Here is a 25,249-nt window from a genome sequence, read left to right on the forward strand (position 1 = left end):
CATTTAAGTATAGAACGTGATGTAAAGACTTCAAAAAGACTTCTGTACCTTTATTATGAAGCCGTTCTCATGCTTGGCAGGAATTGAAACCTGAACAATAAAGTCAGGCAGGGTCATGGTGTCTTAAGACTGCTGCATTTGAGACATTTAAATGCTATATTTTACGTATATTTTGGTGAGAAATTGGGTGTTTAAATTTCAGTATTGCCTGATCTGTAGCTTCTGTAGCCCACCACATGTAGACTAACATATACACACTATCTGTGTGTATCTTTGAGTACCCACATTGTGCCAAAAATTGACTTTTATTGTTTGAGTGTTTGCAAATGTGCAGCACAACATGTTGAGAATAAATGCATCCTTTGGTCATCTGGTTGATCAACATGCAAGAAGGGGAAATGCACTAAAGAAGATTTTACCTGTCGCGCATTGTCAGTAAGCTCTTCTGTCAGCCTTTTTCAGCTCAGACAGTCCTTGAATCTAAATGTTCTTGGGAGTCTCTGTGTGGCCCTAGCCACAAAACAGATTGTGAGTATATTGGATGACATATATTGACAAGACTACAGTAGATATTAGTTTGTTATACTTGTAAATTCAGAGAGATAGGCATATGCATATGCATGTCTTCATGTCTATATAAACTTAATTTAGCAAAAAACTATATAACTATAACTATATACATGTAACTAGGTACTACAGTATTATAGAGAGTGGTGATAGAGACAACCCCAGCATAGATAGAAGATTTGGTAATAACCATATAAAGAGGTAGAGATTCACTGACAGGATAAAGAAAGGGGAATAAAGTTTTTGCCTAACCAACTCAGGGTTTGCCCAGGGATTGAGCTTTGTTTTTCTTTAACGCATCTCTTTGCCTGGTTTCTCTGGTTTATAAAAGCCCTTGTTGACATTGACTGACACAAAATGTGAATCCATATTTACCACACTGCTCCACACTGCTCATATAAACTATGAGGTTTTTGGCTCTGCGAATGCAGATGGCCGCCTGATTCCCAAAGAGCCGGCAAGTAGCCAAAATCTCCTGTAGTCACTCCACCGTCTTAAATGTCAGAGTCAAAGTCAGACTTAAGCTAACTATGGGTGAAACAAAAGACAATCTCATTATTGTGTTGTGCGTTACTCAATCGATTCTTAAAAAAACATTTTGTGTTGTGTTTAAACAGCAGACCACTAGATGGTAGTGTTAATTTATGCAAATGATGGTGTGTTCTTCCTATTATGACAGTTTTCCTAAATATCTGATTTAAAAAAATTGCAATATTGCACCTTACTTACAGTATTGCAGCATATCATGATACATATTCTATCACCGGCTTCCGGCCAATACACAGCCATACTGTACATCAGTTTACATCAGTGCAGAGAATGTTGAGATAAACTTGCCATTTCACCAATGCATGAAGACAAAATGGAAAGAAGTCATTTTAAGATTAAATTGAGAATTTGTCCACACTCAAAAGGTTTGTCCCTTTAAATTTGAATAATAAATATACCCAATAAATTTTCCGAAGTGAATGCAGTAAAAATCTACTGCTATTCAAAACTTGTAAGTTAGGTGAATTTTTGTTTTGTTATGTCTGAGTCATCCTTATTCACTATGTACTAATTTGTTTTGTTGTCCCTTTATTGCACTACAGGTGCATTGAAAACCTTGATTTCTTGGTTTTTGCCCAGTGCTTGACTGTGATTATAACTATACACTATAATAATACTCCTGTTTTACATTGATGTTTTAGGACAGCTACAAAAAAAGATTAAGTAAAAAATCCTTGGTACATTAATTGAATAGGAAACAACAACAATTTTAAATATGGTCTTTGTTTCTTTATTTCTCAATTTCCAGCTGAAATCGGCGACTATGACCCCGGGAAACACCCAGAGGGATACAGCTCCAAGTTCCAGTTCTTCCCCAAACACTCAGAGAAGCTGGAGCGGCGGATTGCTGAGATCCACAAGACCGAGCTAATGTAAGGTGACACCTGTACTGTACAGCCACAGCGCAGGCGTCACAGAAGCACACATAAGTTATGTGTGCTTCTGTGACACCTACACAGTACTCTTATAGTGGCTGTTAAACCTATGAGCGACTCATGGGAAACAACTGCTGTGATGGTTTTACAGTCGGTTTCCCTAAGGCAACTGTATTTTAAGATGCAGTAGCAGCACTGCATGACAGGACGTATTAACAGTCATTATGGGTGCAACACTAATGCATTTTGAGATGGAGCCTGTTCTTAACTTTGGATGACTGTGGAATTATAAGCCATGAATCATGAGCAGTAAAAAAGAAAAACATGTTTTGTTTCAGTAATACATTGATATACAATACTGAATACCAAATTCACATAAAAGAATATCAAGCGTTACAGACAGTGGAAAAATTACGGTCGGGTTTGTGAGTAATGGAATGAAGATACGTTTTTGGGAATTGTCCTCTGTACTCCACCATTTTGGATTGAAAATGAAACACCTAAGATGTGATGTAAAAGTAAAGACTTACAGCTTTAAGGGTTTGTCGGGTTTTAAATGAACCATCCAGGAATTAAAGCCATTTATATACAAGCCGCATTTTGGGGGGCTAATAAATAAGGGCTGCTAACATTGCCAAGTGTAACCTGTTTCTTTTTTATTTCCTGACTAATCAAGCAGATAAAAGGCCTGGAGGTTGCTCTGGGTGTTATATTTGGATTTAGTAGCTGTTCATTGGAACTGTCAGCACTGTCAGTCCAAAGAGGTGCCTGTGTAAGTGAAGGAGGACATCATTAGGCTGAAAAAACACAATGAATCCATCAGAAAGATTAGTTTGTAATATTTTTTTAAAGAAGACGTTCACTGCCACAGATGACAAATAAAGTGGATGTCAATAGAATTCAGTCCATGGTGAAGTAGAACCCTCTCACAACATCTAGCCAAGTCAATAACACTCTTGAGGAGGTAGGAGTGTCATTGTCAAAGTCTATAGTATAAATGTAAATCCAGACGCTTGAAAACAAGCTGCAAAACAAGGGCAACCCCCCAGAACAGTTAGGCCAGAAAACCACTAAAAAAATCCCGACAAGTTCTGGAATAAGATTCTTGGGATCAAAACAAGAACAACTTGTACCAGAATGATGGGAAGAGAAAATGATGGAGAAAGAACAAGTCATGATCCAAAGTCAAACATGGTGGAGGCAGTGTTATGGCATGTGCATGTATGGCTGCTAATGGATGGTGTGTTTGTTGATGACCTGACTGCTGATAAAGGTAGCAGGATGAATTCTGAGATTAACTTTTCCATTTGGTTTCCAGAAGTAGACAAAGGCCTGGATATACAGTACATATTCTTCGTTTTCATGATTTTACACTTGTGAATTGTTTCTGGATCTTTTTCTGTGTTTGTTGTTTTTTGGGAGAAATTGGGCTGCTGGTTCAGGAAAATAGATGAGTTGTTTCCAAAGTAGACCAAAAGTGACCACAGCTTGACCTCTACTCAAGCATGAATTAACCACGTTTTTGCTTGTTCAAAGAGGTCTTCAGACATGAGTGATGCTGTGTAGCTGTGCAGCTCTACTTGGTTGCTAGTCCATAGAATTGATGGCAGTGGTGAATCCTGACCTGACCCCCATAAATTAGTGCTATGGACCAAGCACATTGTTGCGTCTGTTTAGTGCCACAGCAGGTAGTGTTTGGATCTCTGTTGATGACTTACTGTAGTATGTGCAATTTTTGATTGATTATATGAGATTATATGGAAATTTCTGTTACCAGATGTGAGATAGCAAGCTCATCAGTTTTGTTGTAGTTATACCTGTGCTCATAGATCTAAGGTTACAATGCATGATATTTCTTTACTGTACTCTAACTCATTAGCTGGTTATGAAGTCCTGGTCACAGATTTGATCCCACGCTGCTGTCTGACGATCATTTACTTTGGCAGAACACAAGCTCTGGGTACAACAGCTGTGTTCTTGCTTTAGACTTTAGCCTGAACCAAGAAGGGGCATGTGTCAGCTTGAGCTTAATTCAAAAGGCACAGTGATCACATTTGCTTATTTATATTTTATCAACAAAACCTGCTTAAATTAGTTTGTGGCAACTAAATGTAGGTTTAGCTAAATGCAGTCTTCTTTGACAAGACCATTCTTTGCTGTAACACATTAAAACGTATCATGGTCATTACTCACTTCACACTTGTTACTCTTAAATCATCACTGTGGATTGTTATCATTGACAAAAAACGACTGATTGGTTGTTCTTGCAAAGAATATTCAAAATCTGCTAGGCACTCTGAAAAATCAGATTTACTACTAAATATTTCTTGGCCCCAGTATATTCAGCAAAAAAAGGAAACCAGTTAAAAAACCTTTCTTTTTTTTTCAGAGGTCAGACACCTGAAACTTCAGAGCTCAACTTCCTCCAGAAGGCACAGATGTTGGAGACCTATGGAGTAGACCCTCATCCATGCAAGGTGATTTTATAAAAACTAATTTCTTATGTATATCCTTATTATGAGCTTGTGTTTTTTATGGATTTAGTTTTTCTTCCTGTGCAATTTGCTGCAATACATTCTGAGTAAATGTAAGATGAATTAACCGAAGTAATTCATACATTTCATTTGTTGCACTTCTGTCTTCAGTATCCTTTATTAATGTTGGAAATTTAAAAGGGAATATAGTGTCACACTAATTTGAAATTCTGATTCTACAATAATTGGAAACATGTTTTTTCGTGCCTGTCAGGATGTGTCAGGCAACCCAGCTTTTCTGGCTTTCACTCCCTTTGGATTCACTGTTCTGCAAGGAAACAGGAGGGTCCATTTCCTCAAATGGTGAGTGCAGATGAACAGTTTAAATTGAACAGTGATGTTACATAGTAGTTATGTAGGCCTGTAATGGCCACGTGAGCTACTCCCAGTTACCATCCTAATATTTTAACCAGCGTAAAACTGTCTTTAGTTGTTCATTTGTCCTGCATTAACAGCTTGTATTAAGTCTAGTAGCAGGAAAATAAACAAGCTGCTCAATGTTCACGTCCAAATGTTCAAGTTTTAAAGTGATTTAGGACTGATCAGCTACACTCTTCTTCAAAATAACAGAAGTGCCTCAGAACAGCTTGTTTATTGTTCCACAAAAAGAAAAAGACAATCCTAAAATTACATCAAACAGCTTGTGTGGTAAAATCAAGGTCTTCTGATCCAAACTCTAACATTGTTGGTCTAAACACTATAATGTTAGGTTTGTTGTTTTTAGGATTTGAATTCATGTTGATCAAATATATTATTATAATACAGAATTTGGCAAAATTATAGGCACCCTTCCCTTAAAGACAGAAAAGCCCACCAAAGGTCACTGAAAAAACTTGAAACTCGCAAAAGTAATGATAAATAAAAATGTAATAAAAATGAACTAATGAAAATCAGACATAGCTGCTCTTTCTTTAATTTCCACAACTTCCAAAGAGATTAAAGATGAAATGCAAGGTCAAGCTTCGGCATCAGATCACACCAAGAGTCACTGTTTAAGCCAGTGGACTTAATGGAAGACGACCAAGGAGGGACCTACTGTTAAAAACAAATCATAAAAAAATAGAAAATGCATACTGACAAACCACAAAGATTCTGTGAAAATGTTCTTTGGACAGATGAGACAAAACTGGAACTTTTTGGTACGTCACATCAGCTCTATGATTACAGACGCAGAAATGAAGCATACAAAGAAAATAACACTGTAGCTACTGTAAAACATGGAGGAGGTTCGGTTATGTTCTGGGGCTGCTTTGCTGCATCTGGCACAGGGTGTCTTAAATCTGTGCAGGGTCCAATGAAATCTCAGGACTATCAAGGCATTCTGGAGCAAAGCGTTCTGCCCCGTGTCAGAAAGCTCTACAGTCTGCAGAAGGCAGTGATTGCCTTAAAAGCTTGTACAGCAAAATATTAAGTAAAGTGTTTTTGTCAGTTTTATTAGTTTGTTTTTTCAAGAAACGTCTGTTGAACCGCAACTGAAAAGCAATGTCTGATTTTCATAAGTTCATTTTTAGTGAATTTTTATTTATTATTACTTTTGTCAGTTTCTAGTTATTTCGGTGACCTTTGTGGGTTTTTCTTTCCTTAAGGGAAGGGTGTCAATAATTTCATCCCTGTCTGTAGATGCTATCAGTTACTTCAAAAAATTCTTCCAAGGCCAAATTGCTTATGGGCAATATGGTGTAGAAAAAAAATTTACTTGGAACATAATGATTCTGAGACATTAATCTAAACAGAAATGTGGAGCTTTTGTAATGTTTCCTCTACGTTAAGCGCATACCACTGCACCAGAGCAATATTTTGATTTGGCCTTGTGCATTGTGCTGTGACTGCTGTTGTGGTTAATACAGCCGTTGTTTAAGGTCTAAATAGAAACAACATTTTTCTATTTGTGCATTTAATGAAATATGAGGCAAAGGACTCTAATGGAAAGAAAGCATAACCAGTGATCAGTACAAGGGGAAATTAGTAACCTTTTCAAGACGGCCGAGTCAACCAGCTGTTGAGCAGAGTTGTTTTTGTAGAAATCCATTTTTCAATCTCTTACACATTATTGGTGTCATTTTCTGTTTCTAGAATCAGCATGTCTTGTCTTTTATACAGAAAAGAAACACTGTTGGCCTTATTAATTAGCCTCCAGCCACAATTAAAATTTTAGCACCTTTAATTCATTTATTCTTTTTTATCACTAAAATGCTTTTTTTCTGTTGTTATTTGATAATTTTGTCTTGTTCTATTTTCACTTTTTCATTGGTCTTTTCCTCTCTGTCCTCTCCAATGTCTCTCTATCTCAGGGATGAGGTGACCAAACTCAAGTTTGAAGCAAAGACATTCCATATATATGCAAATCAGAAGGAGGTATGCATTATTAAAGAACTGCCTTTTCTAAAACTCTGAAATATGGACTTGATTTATGCATGGAGACACTGCTACTAGGGAGACAATGAAATCTACCCTTAGTACAGAAGTAAATTGGAAGTGATTGGAGATAAAAGGTTTTTAGAAAGAAATGGGTTTTATCAGATAAAAAAGGAAAAGTAAAGCCACTAAGTGAGAGTTAGTTCATATACAGCATGTTGTGAAGGTTCGCATGACGTGTTCTTGGCGGTTTCGGTGGATGGGTTCATGATGACCTGTAGCAAAGAGCTAATTAAGCCAAGAAGGTTGCATGTCGGAAAGGACAAAAGGACATTTTCTCTTGTCTTGGAAACGTCAAAGTCACTTTGACAGAAGATTAATAATGCATCAGTATAAAGGTTTTCTTAATATTTTCCATATTTGTACAGTATAATATACCAATGGGTTGAAGTTGATGTTGAGTACTGTATTTGTTACAGGATAGGAAAATCATACTTACTTACTTTGCACCCACACCTGAGGCCTGTAAGCATCTGTGGAAGTGTGGAGTTGAGAATCAGGCCTTCTACAAGTGAGTCACAGGACCTGTACAGATAAACACCAGAAATGGCATTACTTCATTTAAGCTTTTTACTATATTTGATTTTATCTCAATCTACTTGCAGGTTGGAGAAGTCAAGTCAAGTCCGCACTGTGTCCAGTAGTAATCTCTTCTTTAAGGGTAGCCGCTTTAGATACAGGTATGCACTGTAAAGCACACAGTGTGTTTGTAGTACTTTTTAGATTAACTTAGAGATATTATATATATGTGTGTGTATATATATATATATATATATATGTATGTATATATATTTGGTATTTGGTGGTATTTGGTGGTATATTTGGTGGTCTCATTTCATATAAATCGCAAATGTATTTTTTCTAAAAACATTTTTTTTACCTTTTCTATCTTTTCTCAGTGGGAAAGTTGCAAAAGAAGTAATGGAACAAAGTGCCAAAATTAAAAGAGACCCTCCTGAGATCCACAGGTGCGATTTGAACTGCATTGTCTGAACTGATCAGCATGCTTTGTGAATAGTTTTAACATTTTATTTCTGTGTTTGATTGTGTACATATGTTGGGCCATTAGCTTGTGTTTATTTGTGGGTTTTTTTGTGTTTGTCCAGGGCTGGCATGGTGCCAAGTCGGAGCTGTCCATCTATCACTCATGGTCCTCGTTTGACCAGCGTGCCCAGGACCCGGCGAAGAGCTGTGCATATCTCCATCATGGAGGGTAAAACACGCACATGTGCACACAAACACACACACACACACACACATACACACAAACAGGCTCACTGAGCGTCCAGGGTCCTGTTCTTCACATGTGGACAACCCAGGTATGCACATGTGAAATGCTGATGATTTGACATAAGTCTGGACTTTTTTATCTCCTTGAAGCTGGTTTAAAATGATTTGGAGTCGTTGTCTGTTGTCATGGCAACAAGTCTTCAAACCCAAACCTTCAAAAGGTTTATTGAGAGTTAACTGGATCGTGACCAAGACAGGAACTTATTTTCAGATACAAATGATTTTTTATTTTTTCAAGTTAACAAGAATCTATTGTTCATCACAATTAAATTTCATATACTCATAAGCATGATGTCACACGCTTTGTTATTAATGCTACTTTTTTTAGATATTTTAACATTTTAAACTTCATACCAGGTTCATTATACTCAAAGTGCACCCATGTCTACTATGAAGAACCTCACCAGGGATGCACCAACATCACATTTATTCAGGACACATTCACTGAAAACATCTAATTGTAATGAAATGTAACAGTAATGAAAGTGGAAACATGGTATAAGACCAGGTGGAACAAACTAACAGTAACAATGAAGGTGGAAACAGACAAAGATTTAGCAAAGCAGAGTCAAAAAACAGGTAAGCAGGACAAACCTGTCAGGGAAACAAAGGCACCACTACAGTATGAATACTCTACACTCTTACTATTTTAACCGTGTATCTACAGTAACACATATGAATCGTTTTTTAAATCCGCCTGTAATTTGTGTTTTCAAACTAACTGAGCTCTTTGGCACTTGACATGACTGGCACTTGTGTTTCTCTCTGTATTTGATGGATATCTCGTTATTTCCTGTTTCTGAAGCACACACATACACCTTCCAGTGTTTGCCCATCAGCCAGTGGCCTCGGGCATTATTTTGACATAAGAAAGCCATCCTGTCAGTTTATAAAGGGCACTTAGTGTACCCTCTCTCCTCCAACAGACTATTAACCTTTTGCCAATGCTGCCACAGTGAGTAAGTTTGCTCTCAGTTGACTAGTCTGAATAAAACTAAAAAAAAGTCTATTGTAGTGCATTTACAACTAAATGGTTCTTTGTCAAACTAGCCCCCCTCTTGTCACTGACATGGAGAGCAGGCTCTAACATTGCACCCCACTGTTGCAACAGTGAAACAAACCCCCTGTGCTTTGTCCTCTTGCTCTGTCTGAGCTGGTATTTCTACTGGTAATAATATCTCAGTCTGAAAATAGCTCCTGCTGTCAGGGACCATGCCATGCGTGTCACACCCAACAGCAGGAGGGGGGCCGAGGTGAACTGTGACACAAGCAGACCACATTCCCGTGCCTTGTCTGTGACTCTCTGTCTGTCTTCCTATTTATCTACCACTGTCAGCCTGCCTGAAAGCATGTGAGAGCTCTCTGTGGAGAAGGCAGCACCCCTTAGCCAGCCAACCAGAGTCTGAGACAAAGACAGACAGAAGGAAGATATTTAGAAAAGGAGGGCGATAAAAGTGTGTTGAAAGCCAGTTACAGTCAGACAGGTGTGCTTTGCTCTGCTTAAACCATGGTGAAGTGTCTGATCCGGATCAAGACCAAGGTGAACGTTCACTTGCGTATGATCAACCACTGTTATCGAGATGTGAACGTGCGCGTGCTGTCTCTGGGACCCAGGCTCTTGGGCAAGGCTTTGGGGGTCCTACCTCTCTTCCCCGCCCTTCCTGGAGGTTCCTCCACCTCAGGCTCTGATCCCGGGTCAGGACACAGCTCCAGGACTCCTTCCAGGCTAGCTGTGCCCCCTCAACTCCATGGCTGCAGCCCAGCAGCCAGTTGTAAAGGTAAAAAGTGAGGCTGGATTTGTGATGCAGGATCATTGAGTGCTGTCTTGTTATGGTTCTTAAAGCCTTACCGTGGCTACTGGAGCAGAGCAGCTCTGAAAATGTACTTTCTCTTAAGCAATAGTGTTTAAATGGTGATGCAATCATTTCAGGCTCATGTGTATGTGTCTGATATTCTCTATCCATGATGGAACAGCTGAATTGTTTCTCTCTTGAGAGTTGGACATTGAAAACAACATAAGGTTTCCCATCTGGCCACATCAGAATTATAAATGTTGCCACAATGTACCTGAAAATTCTGGCAAAGAGGCTGAGTGAATCTATTAATTTAGGACAAATTAAACCCAAATTGAACATAATTACTCCTTAGACCTCATCTTTCAACTGCATCAAAAACAGACACAGGTTCTGTAAAGAATCAGTGATTCATAATGAGCACAAGAGAAAACACATCAAACTAAATTATTAAGTTTGACATCTGCAGAAATACATAGTTGGAATCTAATCTCTAACTGAGTTGGGAGAGAGACTTACAATAGTAAGAGTTTGTTTTATTCTGACATCTTCATTAGATGTTTCACTACATTACCAGGAACTATTTGTAAAATCGTTTCTGCGTCTGGAGTGTTTCCATATCTGTTTTTAACATGTTTGATATCATGTTAAACATTAACTTCTTTAAATGTGTCATTTACACTGTGATTTAGAATATTATATCTTTCTATTTGAATGTTAAATCAACAGGATGATCCACATAGTGCACACTGAGTAGTCTTATGGCATCAGACTGAATCAATTCAAAGACGAACTGCATGTATAGTTATATAGGATGGTGTTTTATGGTGTAGGGTGGAGACAATACTGCATGTTTGATTTGAGAAAACATGTATTTGGATCCTTATTTTAATGAGTCTTCCTCTACTGTGTGTTTGCAGGTCTGGAGTCACTTAGAGACAGCGCCCACTCCACGCCTGTGCGGTCTGTCTCTCATGGTGACTCCTTCATGCCTTCCCGGGGCCAAATGGTGGATGGCAGCGAGGCAAGCACATCAGCGGTCATCTCCGATGAGGTCTACAGCCCCTCAGACAGCATGCTGCCTACACCCGTGGCCGAACATGGTGTAGAGATGCCTTTGGCTCGCCACCTCAATGGCTCTACCTGCAGCATCGATGAGGAGAAGGAGTCAGAGGCGGGGGCACGAAAGGAAGGGCAGGTAGCAGAGTTCGGACCTGGAAGGAGACACCTGCGTATGGTTAGGAGCAGGCCCTCACCGTCCAGCGACTTAGAGGAACTGAACAAGTTCATCCTGAGTGTGCTACGTCTGTTTCTGGTCACTATTGGACTGCTGTTTGCCCTCCTGCTGCTGCTCATCATGCTGACAGAGTCAGACCTGGACATTGCCTTCCTGAGAGACATCCGCAAGACACCTGAATTCCAGCAGTTCCACTTTGAATACTTCTGCCCTCTGCGGCGCTGGTTCTCCTGTAAGCTACGATGGATGGGAGGTTTCCTCATCAGCAAATGAGACGAGGCGGAAGATGCAGAGAGTGTACGACATGGGACAAGCTTTCACTGATGGAAATGGGACACGTACAACAAACAGACAGGTGAGGAGGGAAAAAGAAAATAATGGCTGTGAAGTGTGAACTCAGTTTCCCCAGAGAAGGAGTTCCCGTCACAAGCCACAGACTGTCCCCCTAAAGAGCCTTTTGCTTATTATGTTTGACCGTCACTGCGAAAAAAAAAAACAAGTCACGTTTTCTTTTGGAATTCAGGTCATTTTAAGATATTTTTATTTTTACACAGAGTCACAGCGTCAGGGTTTCATTTTAACATCAAATTGAATGAACAAGTTTGACACACTTGACTTATTCAACCACAGATAATAGTTGCCTTTATTTTTGTATTCATTTATATGACGTAAGATCACTGTAAGACAGAATCACCTGCTGTGTTGTGTGATTAGTGGGTTTGACGAAGACGAAACGGGGGCCAGTCTAGCTCATTCGGACCTAGCAGGAGACAACTGCGTATTATCGCTGCTATGAGAAAACTGTCTAAGTTTGAGTTGTAACAGTGTGCTGTCAAGAAAAAGCAAGTTAGCACACTTCCCAGGCTCTTCTGCCTTCGCCTGATGTGCTAAACAACATCACATCTGGCATCTTGATTTTAAACAAATGCTAAGAAATAGTTATTTGACCCAGGGGAGATGTTGTTGGTACCCTGTTAGGAGCCTTGAATGATTACTTTTGTTAGTTTGTGGTCCATTAACTGTGTGCTCACATTAGCATTTTCGTCCAGAGCACCAATTAGGTTTTATTGTCCGCTGACTATTAATTGAACTTTTATTAGGATATATGTAGGTAATGGAGTAGGTAGGTTTACTGACTTTATTAATTGGCAGCCAAATAATGCTAACCACGGCAATCAGCATCTGTGTGTAAGGACCAGTTGACACTTTGTTGTAGTTACTTTTACAGTAGTTGTAAGAGTGATGAAGAACTATGTGAGTTAGAGCTGTAGTGATAGTGAAATGTTTGGTTAGCTCTGGGACTCCCACACTTTGTAGAAGGAGTTTACCTTGATGTGCAGTATGCTGTTTAAAAAAAAACAAGATCCTTTCCACAATGGGAAATTTGAGCTTGTTTTACCTTGTGCAAAGATTAGTGCTATTTTCCCTCAGTATACAGTTAAGACAACTCATTTTAGTGTAGACTTCTGGTTAAATTATGCATTTACTATGTCAAAGGCTGAACTTATTTCAATCATGTTTGCATTTTTGTACAAGCGGATGTTTCCTCACAGTCACTTTTAATGGACTGGAAGCATTTTTTTTACAGTTGATATCTAGTTTTTAGCCCTGCACTCGCTTACAACAGAGCCTAAGATAAGTCATGTTTACGCCCTACTGCAGTCATCATCATCATCATCATCATCATCATCATCATCATCATCATCGCACCTACCAAAGAACTCTGCTGTCTGGTGTTTCTGTCAGTTTGCGGCAACAGATGGAATAAGTCTGCTGTCCTAATTATTCCAGCCTTATAGTGTATGTCAATTAAATGTTTAGCCTACAGTGTGTGCAGCCCAGAGCATTCAACTGCATAATTTAAAACATGGAGTCAGTTTGTGACAGACAACTAATGTTGTGCTACACCAAAACTGGCTGAGGGACAGTGGGAAAGTTAGTATTTGAATGTGTCCTAGAAATGACACAGGTTTAAAGTTGGAATGAAGACAGTACTTAGAGAATCCCTGTACTATTAAATACAAGGCCTTAAATGTTGTTTGTTTGTTTGTTTGTTCATGTTGATATTTTCAAGTGAGCAACACTGGAATAGCCAGAATGAGTCATTCTTAGGTGGCCTCTGCTCTTTATTTAAAGTTTGAGTTACAGATACATACAACAGATATGTTTAATAAAAAAACAAAACTCATAATTTGAGTTTAAATTTTAATAGATTGATCATTTATTAATCCATTTGCTTTAAAGCAAGTGAAGAGTACCAGCTGAGACTGAAAATGTGCTTTATACCACTTACAATTTGTTCTTTAAAGCATCCTTTTGTCTTCATGTATTTGTAAAAATACAATATCATTTGAGCAATAAATGTTGCACATAATGAATATTTATAACATAAATTGCAAACCAGTATTCATCCTTATCTTACACATTCAAAATGCCCTTTGAATCCTCTAAGACAGTAACACAGCATGTAGATGCATGTGTGACGGGAGCATTGCTCACTGTTCCCATTACTCAAACTGAAAGGTAACACTCTGCAGTACAGAGAGACAGAACTTCTCCAAAGCATCCACTGTCAAAAAGATGTTTTTTTTATGTAAATCCTGTTTGGATGTTGCTTAATCCTACACAACTATTCTTGCAGTATCTTCATAGAAAGAGGTTAGATAGTTTTCTCGTTAAAAGTATGTGCAAATGAAGTGAACACCTGACAGTAGACACGTTTTCACTCGACTTTGAGCTGGTTTTACCACAGTGGAAGTGGAACATTTGTATTTTTTATCAACAGCGTAAGTAGCATATTCAACTACCTGAATCTTTTTTTGTGCACTGTAGCTCAATATTGTATTGCTAAAATCTTATCAGTAATAGACGGGGGTGACAGTTCCACCAACAAACTATGTTTCAATGAATTGTATGAACAGGATTAAGGTGTCAGATATGGTCTTACTGTAAGCTTCCTTCCTGTCCTGTGGTCCTGCACATGGAAATGTCTCTGTAAGCATGTGTTCTGCATTTATTACCTCCAACAAGACTGCTTATGTCCAATCACTGATTTAAGACTGGTGTACTCTATTTACAAATAAATATAATCTATTCTTGACATCTTGCAGTTGATGTGACTACAAGATCAAATTTGAATTCACAAAAGAAAGAAGTGTTTTTTTGTTTTGTTTTTTTTGTTCATCCCTGCTTGATAACACCAGGTTAACACAATACACAGCTTTTATTACAATGCTGCCATCTTAAGGTCAGTGACAAGACTCATTCGACATGTTTGGTATGTAATAATCTGTATTTATTCTATTTACTTAAGCTGACACAAATACAAACAAACATGAAAACCACTATCAACTTCAGAAATTACTTGTGTTATGTAAGACATTTGGAGTATAAGTATAAGACATAATAAATCACAACAAAGAAGCATTCATCATTTACCCAACAACAGCCACATTCAGTCATTAGCTACCTTCAAAGTCTGCACAATGTCTTCACTTCTTAAGCAACAAAGCAAAAAAAGTTCTATTCTCATAGTGGACAAGTCTCCTCACATTGACAAACAATAAGTTGATGAATAAACGGAAGGAAACTGGAGATGATATCTTCTATCTTATTACATGTTGAGTAAGAGACAACTTGTGTAAGCTTAAAAAAAAAAAAAAAAAAATCTACACAGCAACTTTAAACACATCTTTATCCCAAAAAACACCCATCCACCAAATATCCCTCGAAGAACGAAGAAGAAAACAAACACAGCTGTAACTGTGCAATCTGGACTAAAATGTGGGAATGATACTGTAAAACTAAGCAAAGACATCAAAACAACAACATCAAAATAGATAAATATGTTTTAGACATTGTGCGTTTTACTGTTTCTCTTAGAAGAAAGGGAGGCATCGCAACTGGACGGTGCTTAACATGTACACTTTGAAGTAATAAATGCATTTTGTGGTGAATAATGAAGAAAATTCGTCTCCGACTTTATGCTACCTCATATGAATGTTTCTACTGTACTGTGACATCTACAAGGACACGACTCAAAGAGTGAGTCAAGGTATTTAACTACAGTTCTGAAAATACTGGATTATGCGACATTTGATTAAAGTTCTACCGAGATCCAGAAGAGACTGTCAGACTTATTTCCAGCCGTTATTAATCCACGTAGACTGCAAAGACTCACAGTCCAGCTGTCATAAAACATTCCTTTCTCGTTCCTGCTACTCAGCTCAAGGCAACCATAGGGCATTTGGTCAGTCAGTAAAGACATGCAGGCGTCCCGAAGAATTGCCCCCCAGTAAGGCGTTCTTTGTGGGGTGGAACGCCACAACGGGCAGCACCGTGTTAAGGTTCTCGTCATCTGTGAAGGTGTGCTGGAGCTGGCCTGTTTCGTGGAACACCTGTACTCTTCGAGGTTTCAACATGTTCGCCGCTGCAAAGCATCCTTCCTGTTTGGGGTCCCACACAGCTGATATTTTGCTGAGCCAGCGGCCTGTTTGCATATCTTGTCTGAAAGCAAAGATGGAGATGACAGGCTGTAAGTCATAATAAATAAGACTAATCCTATTCAATCCAAGTTCAATTGAGCGGATATACCTGATGGATGTCAGCAAGGGGGAGTTTGTAGTCATCGTAGATGTGTCATATATCCTGACAAAAAAGGAAAGGCATTGAGCAGGGATTGAAAAATACACAGTGAACAAAACAAATACAGCTGCTGTGTTGGCTTCACCTGATATTGTTATCCATACAGGATGTGAGAACTCTGTTCCCTGTACAGGGGGAGAAGTAAGCACTGGATATGCTTAAAGAGTGGCCCTGCAGCTGGGAGACTGCTTGGCTGTTTTTCTTCTTCAGGCATCTGCTGTCATAAATACTCACTACCCTGCAGACAGGACCACAACATTCATTTCATCAAGGCAGCCTGACGGGCCAGAGAGCTGCAAACAAGCAGATTTTACTGGGGAAAAAAAAGTTAAATAAATAAATAGAAAAAACAGCAATGAGTCGTACTTGCTTTCTGACACAGCAAAGTACTGCTTCTGTACAGGATGGACGCTAACACAACGCAGAGTCTTAGGGTCCAAAGAGTGGAGGGACTCATGGGAGTTTCTGCAGAGAAATTAATCAGCAGCAAAACATGTGAGTAAATAACCACTACACAGTTTAAACTGTTTATTCATACTGTTACAATTCAACACAGTGCAAAGACACTAAAAAACTACTCTTCATCAACAACAATAATATGTTACCCTGGAGTGCGCCTATCGACAATGGCGACGTCGCCATACCAGCTCCCAACGACTAGTGTCAAACAGTCATGTGACATGAAGTCAAACGTTTTCAGGCCATCTTCTATGTCATAGACCTACAACAATGTACAAACAGTGATTGTGACGTTTGCATTCTGGCTGCATACAGTATCTACCATCAGCCTTTTTAAATCAACTTAAGGTTTTCTCACATCTTCAAAGACAGCTTTTTCCACATCCATACAGCGCAGAGATCCGTCATAGCTGAGGCTCAACAGGTGCATAGCATGAGCCCTGGAGAATGCCATGCAGCCCACTGGACGTGTGTGAGGCTCAAAAAGTAGCACGCCATCATGACCCCAACCACCGTCCTGAAGGAACAGATGTGTAAAACATTAATAAATCAAAATTAATGTTTCACCAGTGGCTAACACTATAAGTTTAGTGAACATTAGTCTCACATACGGTATTACAGGAGAAATCAACGAGGGTACCTTCCTTATAGTTCTGTTTTTTTTTTTTTAATCTAATGATATTATTAGTAACAGTTGCCAGCTTGATCTGTAGTGTTTTACTTTAAAGACTGTTTCTATAGGCTGGTCTTGCAGCTTCCTGCCCTCTAGTGGTTTAACAGCTATTTTCAACATCATTACGACAAGCAAAAGTAAATAAATCCAAATTAACACGAACCAACTTCCAGAGCCCAACTTTCCCCCACTTGTCTCCTGCAGCCATCAGTAAAGTGCTGGTGCAGGGGTGGAAAGCAGCAGAGAAGATACGATCCTTCACCACTTTAGCCACTCTGTCCTCATTTATCCTCATATTCTTTAGTGCTGAGCGGTACCTGCATTAAGACACCAGTGTTAACCAGTTTTTGTTATTTGTATTTGTCCAGCTTTGTATTTGTCAAAAGCCACAAGCTGACATGTAAAATTAAAAACATACTCTTTCAGATTGAGCACCACCTTTCTTTCCTCGGTCGACTTCTATGAAAAGAAAATTCATTTTCACATTTATAGCATAAATTGAAACTTTATTTTTACAGTGCTTTCACACACACACACACACACACACACAGTACGTTATTGTTTCTACTATGTTTTAGCTGTCATGGATTATGATTTCAGGGATAAAATGAAAATCACAGCAACAAATAAAGGTGATGTCTACCTCAGAGCAAAGCTTAGGAAGTTGTGAGGGCAGCTTGCTTCCCTCTTCCATGTTGATAAGATCCATGGGCAGAGGCCCAGGTGGCTTCTTTGGCGGCGTTGACTATAAGGCAAGCAAAATAACTAAAGTGAGTGACTAACAGAGTGAGGCGTTTTACGCACATTTATTTATGTAGGGGTAGATACCGGTTCATAAATCAGCGTGCCCTTGGGTTCAGGGGGAAGTGTCAAGATCTCTGCTTCTTTCTTCTGCAGACGAAGGGATTTGCGAGCTGGCAGCACTTCTTTTGCAGGAGCCTGTGATCTGCTACCAGAGAAACTAAGCATTAGATCAAGATCAGGAAGATACTAGTGAGCATAGGAAAGGGCACATCCTCATGTTTGAGAAGATAGTACAAGATAAAACAGTTTTACTAAAGAACTGGAGTATAAAACTGTCAGAGCACATATCGCTCAAAAAATCCATTTTGAGTTTTGTCGGTTGACTGTACCTCATGAGACCCCTCTGCGATGGCTTTGGCCGTGTCAACTGCTTGAACTCTTCAGTTGCCTTTAGATGAAGAAATGTACAATTAATACAAATCTCATTAGTGACAGTGAGAAAAATTAGTCACATGATGGCTGCAATTCAAAACCACGAGTTGTGCACACGACACAGGAGGGACACTACGCTCTCTGTTGCATCTGTCCGTAAGACCTTTTCCCAAAAATCCAGTTGCCATTTTAACGACGTCAGGATATGATGAAACCTGGACCACTCTGTGTAGTTAACATGCCAATAAGCCGACTCGCTGTGCTGTATAAAGCGTACAAACCAGCATGTGGGGGTCCATGCTAACCCACGTTAAAGCGGGCGGTAGGAGAAATAGTATTTACAACAGGTCTCTCTTGTGAAGTTGTCACACTTTGTGTTTAATATGTTAATAATTACTAATTCATTCAGCTTAATCGAAGCCATGTGTTTACATGTTTAAACACCAGTCATAAGGCTTAAGCTGAAGAACTGGGTAGACTTGCAACAAACTGCTCCAATGTGCAGTTGTTGGAGGAAAGCTGCAGAAGAACATGGTCAGTTTGTTGGAGACATTACCCAACCAGTCACATATGATAACGCTTCACCAGACCAGACTTAATTCAACCCTAACTTTATCTATTCATTCCTTTTTACTACAGAGCTGCAGTCCAAGTTGAGTTTCTCCTCCAGCGTCTCATCACCCACACACTGCTTCTGGGGTTTCTGTATATGCACAGAGAGATATTATGACGACTGGGATAGTTGGCGACGATCGTAGAACAGCCAAGACACCCTGTCTTCATTAGAACAATATAAACCCATGTGGCTGTGACTATTCAAACCATCTACATACCTGGAACAAGTTGATAGAAGACAGGAACGCCTGGTTCTGCCTGATGTTCTCCAGTCTCTCCAGTTCATATGCAGAAAGTCCTTGATGTCCATCCTGTGTTATACACAGACACAGCACTGTCATTCTGCAGAGAGGTCCACTAACACAGTAATCTACTAAATTATAAACAGTGTAGGGGGTTCACACTTACATGCTCCACATCACTGTTCTCAACATCGGAGTCCTCCTCCTTTGGGTCCTGTTTCTTTTGCTGACTGATAATGTCATCGTGTGTTTTTGTTCTCTACCAAGAAATCATTTATCGTGTTAACTTTATCACCGTGTTATAGTCACCAGCCGTGTGTCTGGAGGGTTTCTTACCACTTTCTTCCGGGGTGTTTCGGCTGGGCTGTCTTCAGGAGAGTACTGGAGGCGTTTAGGTACCAACGCGTTTCGAGATGAGCGTCGAACTGGTCCCTCGACATCAACAGGAGTCAGGTCCTGCACAGTAAGTTTAGTTTAGTAACACCTGACTCAACAACACGCTACAGACCCCGTGCTGCCATCACACACAAACAAACCTAGCTAAAGCTAAAATGAGTGTTATCAGCAGCCAGCTGAGACCGAATACAAGGTTTTAATAATGAAAACCATACAAACTCACCAACACTTTCACGACAGCTCTCTGTTTCGTTCTTCTGGTCGCCATACTAATATATATTAGAAGAAAACAGCAGGAAAGTGAGGCAGTTTCCAGCTGTGTCTGTGGCGCTCATTCAAAAACTACACGGACGATTCGCGCCACGCTAAGGAAATGTTTTGTAACTAGCCCCGCCCATCCGCGTTACGAAACAGAACCCTGGAAGCTCATTGGTTATAATTTTACGTCACCAGAAAAAAGGGGGCTGTTCTCTGCTGACAACAGCCAATGACATTCTTATTCTAATTTGATTGACATCTCATCTCGTGAGACAGCGGTAATGCTGCCACCTTGTGGCAGATTTGAACACAGTCTAACACAATAACACACTGGTTCAATTTAAAAACATGAAATCTCTCTAATAGACAAACATGAACACACAGGGAGGAAATGTCATCGCTAATAAGAAAATCAGTTTAAGTATTAAGGGAAATAGACTGATAATGGAACTGACTTATAAAAGGGTCTTTTGTGAGAGGCCATCTCCAGTTTGCTCAAACTGAGCAAGTCAAATAAGCAGCTTGACATTTCTCACACCTGATGTTTTTACTCTAAAGAGCCCATGAGGCTTATTATTGGCTGAACTGAAAAATGAAGCCAGGTACCCAAAGATGATTTTCCATAAACAAACATTGCCTGAGGGGAATGTCTGCTCAGGGCAGTGTTATCTCCTAAAAAGAGTACTACACAGTCCAAACTTCTGTAGAGACACACTTTATATGGCTGACTATAGGATGACGTAATGTAAATAAAAAAAACATTACACAAACACACATGCAAATTCAGCAAAAATACCTAAATTCAACTGCCCCTTCTTACTATCATGACAAGCTTAAAGAAAGTTCAGATTCAGTGGAAAAGGTGCATCGCTGCAGCAACAACAAACTGTAAAAGCTGAATCCTGATAGCTGAAATCTTTGGCCCACGCTCTCTGGCATCTGCTCTTCTTGTAAAAGAAAAACGTAAAATAACGTTCATTATGCATTTGATGTACTTTAGCATCCTCCATGACCCAGTGGAAGTGACCAACAAGACTTTGTTAGTGGAAATCCCTGATTTAGTCAAATGTGTGACTATAAAGTGAGTAGTGAATGCATTTCCAAACATTTTCTGTTAAATCACAACATGTATTTTGTGCTTTTTGCTTTCTCATTAGGGTTTTAATATTTTGATGTTATTACTGTTGAGAAATATAACTCCATCAATTTGAGCTATGAATTTCTGTCATGTCCTAGCATGAGCCAAATAAAAAACATTGCTGGAAAAATGATAACATAGACTCCAGGCTGTTTCACCAGTCGTCACTTTGTTGCCTTGTTACTTTTCAAACTGCAGGTAGAGGATAGGAAGAGCATGTAGCCAGTCCACACATGTTTTTTCCTCTCTCAATCCAAAAATATCTGATGGAATAAAAAAGAAAGATGTCCATGAACCTTGAACACAATAACAAGTCATCACACTGAAATGCACACAGGCTATATTTACCCATCCTTCCCCCATGCTGTGCCCCAGGAGTTCTTCACAATCCAATATGGCGTCCCGTTCTCTTCAATGCCATAACCCACAGCCAGCACTGCATGATTCACCATGTCTGGTGTGTTCTTACACTGAGTGCTAAACAGACAACAATGATGCTTTTAGATCACCGGAGTACTTTCATGGGGTGAGTGGGCGGATGTTCCCCTTCAACATCCTATTACATTGTTCCTATGTAAAGATGTGGAGCTGTTTCTGCAACTGACTGGGTCATAAAACAGAACCGTTCCAAAATAAATAAAATGGACACAATTAAAAACAAGTTGAATTGTTTCGATTAGTTCCAGGACATTACACCTGGCTAAAATGTAATAATCACCTGAGTTAGCCTTACCACTAACCACAGTTACGAAGCTGAGTGAACCCCTAATCACTTGTTACTGTACACATCACAATGAATGAGCCATCAGACCATAACAGTGGACAATTTAGGAACAGCTCCTAATTAGAGATAGACACTTTTAATGCCAGCAGACAGTACAGTGTGTGACGAAGTGTTTGGTACCAGAGGCCTTTTATTCACTGGCCTCACACCAAACAAATAGACAAACAAGGTGGTAAAGAACAATAAATGAATTGATACGAAATGCACAGACTTAGATATACAACCAATTTCCATTATTCTATCTTTAACTGACAAAAAATTACGTAAAAACAAAGTTTACAGACTTAAAAGCTTACGTCTGAAATAACAATGTCCATCTGTGGATGGAAGCAGATTTCTCATAGGGCATTGCAGATTTGTTAGTTCCATAATCCTCTTTCCTGACTAAATGATTTTTGTGCTTCTGGATTACTCTAAAAAAACCTCATTTTTGTATTGTACGTATTTAGAAGTGCCAAAAAAAGATGACTTTAGTCCTCTGACAGTAGAGTACAGAGTACAGTACAGTGCTTATTAAACTGGCTGTCACAGTTATGGACCATTGTTATTGATGTCCTCATCTCACCTGGTGTAAACACCGTCTTTGTAGTGCATGAATTCAGCCGTGGCAACAAAGCTGAAGGTCACAGGATTGAGCGAGGCCACAGTTTCAACCATGGCATTTTCATCATACTGCGAATGGACAAACATACACAAAAAGTAGTACAAAAAAACCCCCCAGCTAATTGCAGAAGTTGTTGATAAAGTTATTGTACTGTGAATAACTGTCAGCAACAGAGTAAATCACACCAAGTATTCATAACGGTGGTACGATGTCATGTGTGTACAAATTTGCATTAACCAAAAATAACTGCTCCTAGTCGCTTCCTCTTTGCAGGTTACTGGCAATTACGTGAATAACCGTAACTTTGTGAAACTGTAATAATTTCTTAAATTACTCTTTTTTATACAGTGACGTGTACAAGCACTCACACTGGTGATGTTGACAACATCCAGCACAGAAGCAGCTGCACGTCCAGGCTCAAAATGGCACACAATACCCTAAACCAGGAAGCACAAACATTTTTATTGAGATTTCTTTCATTAAAAAGGTTATATAATGAGATCTGAAAAGTCATACAAAGCCTTTGTAGGGATAGTCCTCTTCTGACATTAAACCTTTGTTGTATTTGATGTATTCAAATGCCCGGCTGGGGAGCCCACTGAAACAAGCCCAAGGTTTTGTTATCTCACTCAATAGTAAACAGCCTTTGTTACCATTGTGTAATGTCTTAAACCCAAGTACAGTATTCTTATAATTAGTATGACTCTTAATGTGTTACCTGTTGTAACTGTAACTATAAGATCTATTAACTTACCCGAAGCAGCCGTAGTTCTTGAAGTTTGTAGCACAGTCTATCAGCTGCTGCTCAGACTGAAACAGAAGTAATCAAACTGTATGATGCTTTAAAAAAAAAACTGTATGATACTGCTTATTAGCTCTGTCTGTTGAATGAATGAGTCGTGTCACAAGCAGATCTCACCAGCGGTATCAACTTTCCAGTTGCAATAGCCGTCACTGCCTCCAAACAGCCAGTGGTGGAGAAAGCCCAGCAGCTTCCACAGTGACCCTAGACACAGAAACACAACTCAGCCTCCTGCCAGTGAACTAATGTCAAAGGGCTCAAAAACATCAGTATCTTATGTCTTCTCTTAGCATGTCTCTCTGTACAGTCACAGAAAATCAAATCATCTTAACAATGCTCGGGGGGGTTGTTTTCTGGAGATGCCACTTAAACAAAGCCAGTGTTAGAGTACATTTTTCTGTCCTGAAAAAAAAAAGTTGTTATGATGGCTCGATTCATCTCGCTGGCAGCAAAGTTAGTTGTAATACTAGTGACAAAAATACACAGAAGATATTCAGCTAAGTGAGGTCAAACAAAGCACAGTTAAATGTAATATAAAGCAGGTGTGGATGCTGAGCCAGCTCAGTGACAAAGACGAAGATTTTTAAGATTGTTAGACAACTTAACACACCGTATAATACTTCAAAGTGTCTCTGCCTCATTACATTAAAAACAGACCAAGGAAGTTTATATCTTGAGTCCAAACGCTTGTCATTCTAATTCTCTTACTAGATTTCTGGTGTTTAGCAAAATATTAATACCTGATTCTTCACAGGAGTCACAAAGTTGCCTTTCTTCCTCCAGTCTACAAAGTCAGGATGAGGACCTGTCCTGCTGATATGATTTCCTTTAGTAGCTGAGCAGTTCTACAAGAGACCAGGAGCGTAAGAAGTAAGATAAATACAAGTATACAGTAAAAGCACCAGCTGCATTAAATAAAATGTACTGTAAAATGTATCACACCTGTGGAACAGTCAAAAGGAAGAATTTCCTGAACTCCTCAAATGTCATGTCTGAGAACTGATTCAGACTCACTGGAATTAAGAAATGAACAGCTGTGTGAGGAAAGCATTCCTTTTATAACCTAATAATCTCATAATCATACATTACACATGATGAGTTAGTGCAGGACTGTACTGTACTTGTGTAGGAATGATTTCCAGCATTATGATGATCAATCATCCTTTTATTTTCTGTGAATATCTGTAGCCGGTGGTGGTACTCTTCAGTGTCATAAACTCTGTTGTGCTGAATGACAAAAAGAGACACATGACATCAAGGAACAAGGAATTGGGTTTTTAAAAAAATTAAAAGACTTTTTTATACTGTACATACCTGTGACATCCACCGTCTGAAATCCTCTGACGGGAAACAAAATGAAGCCGTGAGTAAATAAAGCCGCAAGTCAAACTGGGACGTTGTCCTTATTCATGAAATGTGCTCAAATACTTTGATGTAAATATATTTGTAGGCTACTGTGCTTGACTACTGACCTATAGTGTATTGGTAACCTTTTACTCTGTTACACTAATGTGAAACTGGAAGGCTTACTTCCCACATAAAGGCTTTGCCAACATTTAGTTTATAAAATATGCTGCTGTATTAGCTACCCGATAATATAGGCTATAAAATCGGCTAGTTAATTTTTTCTCCACCTCTATCAAGAACAACAGTACACAACAATATTACAGTAATATCACAGCTATACTGTATAATACTTTATAAAACATTTAGTTCCAGTTATTACTTAAATTTTACTAAATGTTTTTCTATATCTTTTTATCAATATTATTATTATTATTATTAATTTTATTTTACTTCTCACACCAGCGTTATGACAGAAAAACCATCTTATTGGTTGCTCTGTATTTTTTGGTTGAAATTCTCACCAAAAACAAACAAAGCAACAACATGATCAAAAAATATTCCATAAAGTTTAAGATGGAAACAGCTAACAAAAAACTACACTTTAAAAATGAACTTACCATCGAATAAAACTGATGATGTTAATCGAGCAAAACTAAAAACGCTGACGATGAACCACACAACCCTGAACTCCATCATTTGTCTGTGCACTGAAACCAGTTCAGAGGGCGTCATATGACTGGTTACACAAAGATGACTTAACTTCTTAAATGCCCCTTCCCTTTTCATCTCCCCCCTCCCCGAAACGCCATAACCACAAAGGTCATGGACGGATACACTTCACAGTGTGAAAC

The 25,249-nt window shown here is 39.1% G+C and overlaps 3 protein-coding genes across 6 annotated transcripts in view; 1 reads left to right on the forward strand and 2 right to left on the reverse strand.

The window, feature by feature from the left end:
* The window catches only part of LOC113174496 (FERM domain-containing protein 5-like), a 56,877-nt gene extending 43,709 nt beyond the window's left edge, over window positions 1-13,168 (forward strand). For both annotated transcript variants that reach the window (XM_026378549.1, XM_026378550.1), the window contains 9 exons: window positions 1,865-1,988; window positions 4,381-4,468; window positions 4,740-4,828; window positions 6,817-6,880; window positions 7,360-7,451; window positions 7,546-7,620; window positions 7,840-7,908; window positions 8,047-8,153; window positions 10,944-13,168. In XM_026378549.1, coding sequence (XP_026234334.1) covers window positions 1,865-1,988; window positions 4,381-4,468; window positions 4,740-4,828; window positions 6,817-6,880; window positions 7,360-7,451; window positions 7,546-7,620; window positions 7,840-7,908; window positions 8,047-8,153; window positions 10,944-11,533 — 1,298 coding nt within the window. In that variant the 3' untranslated portion in view covers window positions 11,534-13,168. The remainder of the gene's footprint in view (window positions 1-1,864; window positions 1,989-4,380; window positions 4,469-4,739; window positions 4,829-6,816; window positions 6,881-7,359; window positions 7,452-7,545; window positions 7,621-7,839; window positions 7,909-8,046; window positions 8,154-10,943) is intronic.
* A 468-nt stretch (window positions 13,169-13,636) lies between these two features.
* On the reverse strand, window positions 13,637-20,036 carry wdr76 (WD repeat domain 76). 2 transcript variants are annotated; one of them, XM_026379056.2, is made up of 15 exons: window positions 19,689-19,790; window positions 19,406-19,525; window positions 19,236-19,328; window positions 19,046-19,138; window positions 18,170-18,228; window positions 17,865-17,985; window positions 17,680-17,781; window positions 17,455-17,495; window positions 17,200-17,353; window positions 16,722-16,880; window positions 16,510-16,625; window positions 16,271-16,369; window positions 15,990-16,142; window positions 15,854-15,907; window positions 13,637-15,766 (listed from the first exon to the last, which is right to left on the reverse strand). In XM_026379056.2, the coding sequence occupies exons 1-15, from the start codon at window positions 19,731-19,733 to the stop codon at window positions 15,511-15,513; spliced, it is 1,665 nt and encodes a 554-aa protein (XP_026234841.1). In that variant the 5' UTR covers window positions 19,734-19,790; the 3' UTR covers window positions 13,637-15,510. The 2 variants fall into 2 exon arrangements, with proteins under 2 accessions (XP_026234841.1, XP_026234842.1); XM_026379057.1 differs by having other exon boundaries at window positions 15,511-15,766; window positions 17,865-17,982; window positions 19,689-20,036.
* A 24-nt stretch (window positions 20,037-20,060) lies between these two features.
* On the reverse strand, window positions 20,061-25,122 carry LOC113174876 (pro-cathepsin H-like). Of its 2 annotated transcripts, none has more exons than XM_026379059.1 (12): window positions 25,016-25,122; window positions 24,366-24,391; window positions 24,173-24,278; window positions 23,994-24,085; window positions 23,792-23,896; window positions 23,169-23,255; window positions 23,004-23,059; window positions 22,766-22,847; window positions 22,618-22,686; window positions 22,211-22,317; window positions 21,210-21,338; window positions 20,061-21,124 (listed from the first exon to the last, which is right to left on the reverse strand). In XM_026379059.1, the coding sequence occupies exons 1-12, from the start codon at window positions 25,092-25,094 to the stop codon at window positions 21,049-21,051; spliced, it is 1,014 nt and encodes a 337-aa protein (XP_026234844.1). In that variant the 5' UTR covers window positions 25,095-25,122; the 3' UTR covers window positions 20,061-21,048. The 2 variants fall into 2 exon arrangements, with proteins under 2 accessions (XP_026234844.1, XP_026234845.1); XM_026379060.1 differs by having other exon boundaries at window positions 20,064-21,124; window positions 23,994-24,064.
* Window positions 25,123-25,249: the final 127 nt, after the last annotated feature.

This window comes from Anabas testudineus, chromosome 3, assembly GCF_900324465.2.
Source record: "Anabas testudineus chromosome 3, fAnaTes1.2, whole genome shotgun sequence".
NCBI lineage: Eukaryota > Metazoa > Chordata > Actinopteri > Anabantiformes > Anabantidae > Anabas > Anabas testudineus.